Here is a 3,093-nt window from a genome sequence, read left to right on the forward strand (position 1 = left end):
ATGCTGGTCAGCGTGTCGGATTGGTCCGCCCCAAGCTTCGTCTTGCGAGTAGCGCCGTCGCTACCCTGTGATTAGCGATCTGGAAAAGGTCCCGGTCCAACTCGGACCTCCGTTGCCGAAAGCCTCGGTAACGTCTCTCTCTCGTCACAAGGGTGAGTATATATGTACAGGAATTGGATTGCGGCTGTTTACATATTGCGACCTTACCTTGCGCCCTTTGCTCTCAATTTATGCTTGCCCTCAATTTTTGCAGGCTACTCAATCCTGCAGGATGTCCTCAGAGAAAACACCAACAAATGTCCTGGTTAATGTCTTTACCAAAATGCTCCTCGTGTATGGCAGGCCTCTTCTAGATGACTCCATAAATGAATCAGCCAAGCCATTTATCACACCAGATTTCTTCCTGCCTCATGTCAACTCCAGATGGTGGGGGTGGACTCACTATGCAGTGGCCATTCCTGGCCTCCCGGAGCCATACCGCTACTTGAATATCATGACGTTTATTGGGCATGCAGGAATTCTATTCATGGATAACGACCATCTTTGCGCCCCCGACGCACGTAATACGGCGACCGTGCTGGCCACGACAGCTTATGGGGAAGCTCATCACTATGAAGCGTATGACACGTCAACTTCCTGCTCATTTGAGGAAGACGGATCGCGTTTGGCTTGGGGCGATGACTTGGCCATTACCAACAATTTTCCTATTATTACAATCACTGGTAGATTCTCTCACATGGAAATTGACCTCCAGATAGTAGTCTCGGAGCAAGCATCATGGTTTTCACGAGTACCAATATACGATCATGTGTGCGTGCTTTCCAGCTACCGGGGTACCATCAGAGACAGGAGGGGCACTACGCAAATCTCAGGAATCGGTAGCTTTGAATACGCACGTGCTATATCGCCACAAGTACTGCAGAGCACGCCGATACCTCCTCATCTCAAGATCCCCGCAGACTTCTTCACTTATCAAATTGTTCATCTTGACGAAGACACCCAGCTATCCCTCGATTGTGTCACTGCAAGAGGCACAATTGCAAGCAAGTCAGCCCATCTCGCCGGCCGCCAAGGTCATGTCCGGGTGTATACAGATGTGGATTTTGAAGTTTTTGAGTACAAAAAGAGCAGGGTCACTGACCCACGGGGCCGAACGATGCGAGTACCGGAGCGTCTGCGCTGGAAGGTGCGTGATGCGGGCGTAGAGATCATTAGTATCATTGCCTGCGTTGATACGCCATTGCGCTTCGGGCTTTGTCGTGGGTATGTTGGGGGCTATTCATTCACTGGCGAGTGGCTTGGCGAGGCTGTCAAAGGAAGTGGCTATCTGGAATGGGTAGATGTATCCGACTCAGATTGATTGTCAATTATGACCCATCTACAGGCCTTGTAATCGATAGCCACATCTGTATTTGGTTTATCTCTTATTTATTTACTTCAAGAGGTGTCTGTCGTTGTCGAATTGCTCCACCTAGCGAACCATAGTCTATCATATACGTCCTTGGTTTTGACCGCTGTTTCGTGGTACAATACAAAGCGGCATAAGTCACAAGGGCCATGAACGACACGTCCTCTACACAACGAGGAGATGGCGAAGCGAGGGGTGAGAATGACGATGGTCTCTCTGTCGAGATACTGGAAGTCGGCATGAACGTCAGCTTATGCTTCAGGTGCAGAAACGAGCATCAGCAGAGACGAGGCCAATGCCTGTACTGCCTGTGGAACGGGCATGCTGAGGCCGCTCTCGAACGATTTCCTAGTGACCCTACGAAACGAACTCTGTCGCCGTGACGCCACGGTGCTTGTACAGCGGCTCGATGGTGACGGCAAAATCATCTACCGCGGCACCATGGTGCGCGAACTGGGAAGTTGGGTTATACTCGGAGAGTCGAGAAGTGACTATGCTTGCAAAATATAGCCTCAAGCATGGCTGGACGGCACACGGACTTGATGCCGCAGCAAAAGAATTGGCCGAGCCCAATATCGCTGCAGAATTATTCGTCAATAAACTGAGATGAAGGGCTTTCAAAAGGAGCCGGAACAGCTGGGGCCAAAAGTAGACAGAAAAGAGATAACGCGAATAGAGTGAAATGGGGGGGTATGGGCCCCATCGTAGCCAAGAAACATAGTAAATGGATGCTCCGGATTCCAGGACTGAATGATTAAAGTTCTATAATAAGCACCTCGACCGCTTTACTATAGAGATTACATTGAAACTAGGGGATTTGTTAAGGTAACTATGGCCCATGCGCGGCTTCCCGAGAACAGCGAGCCTGACTCTAATCCTGCGCCGCCGTGTTGATGGGGCGATTTTATTTTTAAGAACAGATCGGCGGGAGGGGGGATACCCGCTATTACACCACCTTTCAAGTTTCGAGAAAAATTGGCGCTGGCAAGCGGTTAGGGCGGCGCCGGTGGACGGCCGGCCGGCCGAAGGACGAAGGGTGCCTAAGCGGGAGCGACGGAGAAGACGACAGGTACAAGAGTAACACAAGGCGGTCGACGATATCGTGCACATCATCATTGCCACGGGTTAGGAAGATTGGATCCGGGAGCGCCAGTGGACGAGGGACAGGGCTCGATGAGCGATGCAGGGGTACAGCGAGCGGTACGTAATGTTATGTTCTAGCGGTTGCCTTTCCTCCCTCAATGCGTACTCAATTCTCCATACAGAGCGCCCCGCGTTTGGATATCCATCAGCTTGCCCTCCATACTCCAGATCAATCTCCATACAGATGGTAAGCTTCTATAATTGTCCCCATCTGTTCTTCTTTCACTCTGCCTTTTTAGTTTTGTTCGGCCAAATGTCGTCCTGAGGCAGTACGTCCACGGCTTTCTCTCCCCAATTCCAGCCCGTCACCGATACTGGTTCCGTTGGTTGGGGCGGCGGCTCTTCTACGGTGGTGAACTTTTCGGTTATCTCTCCATCGGATTGTACAGCGTCGGAGGGATCTTCTGAGGATGATGAGTCTGCAACACCATCATCTGCGGAAAAGGTGGTTTGGCCGCCTGTCTTTAGGCGTGGCACAAGTCAGGCACCAACGACAGGTAACCAGGCCCTGTGTCTGTGGGGTGGGGAGCAAATTCTTTCGT

General features: G+C 51.2%; 2 protein-coding genes across 2 annotated transcripts in view; one reads left to right on the forward strand and one right to left on the reverse strand.

Moving 5' to 3' along the window:
• Positions 1-322: 322 nt before the first annotated feature.
• On the forward strand, positions 323-1,360 carry BBA_07473 (uncharacterized protein; the record flags this gene model as incomplete). The annotated part of the gene is made up of 1 exon (XM_008602570.1): positions 323-1,360. One exon carries the CDS (start codon positions 323-325, stop codon positions 1,358-1,360), a length of 1,038 nt encoding a protein of 345 aa, XP_008600792.1.
• A 1,413-nt stretch (positions 1,361-2,773) lies between these two features.
• The window catches only part of BBA_07474 (uncharacterized protein), a gene marked incomplete at both ends in the record, with an annotated part of 1,409 nt that continues 1,089 nt past the window's right edge, over positions 2,774-3,093 (reverse strand). Inside the window, one exon of the mRNA XM_008602571.1 lies at positions 2,774-3,013. Coding sequence (XP_008600793.1) covers positions 2,774-3,013 — 240 coding nt within the window. The remainder of the gene's footprint in view (positions 3,014-3,093) is intronic.

The sequence above is a fragment of the Beauveria bassiana genome (genome assembly GCF_000280675.1).
Source record: "Beauveria bassiana ARSEF 2860 unplaced genomic scaffold BBA_S00025, whole genome shotgun sequence".
Classification (NCBI taxonomy): Eukaryota; Fungi; Ascomycota; class Sordariomycetes; order Hypocreales; family Cordycipitaceae; genus Beauveria; species Beauveria bassiana.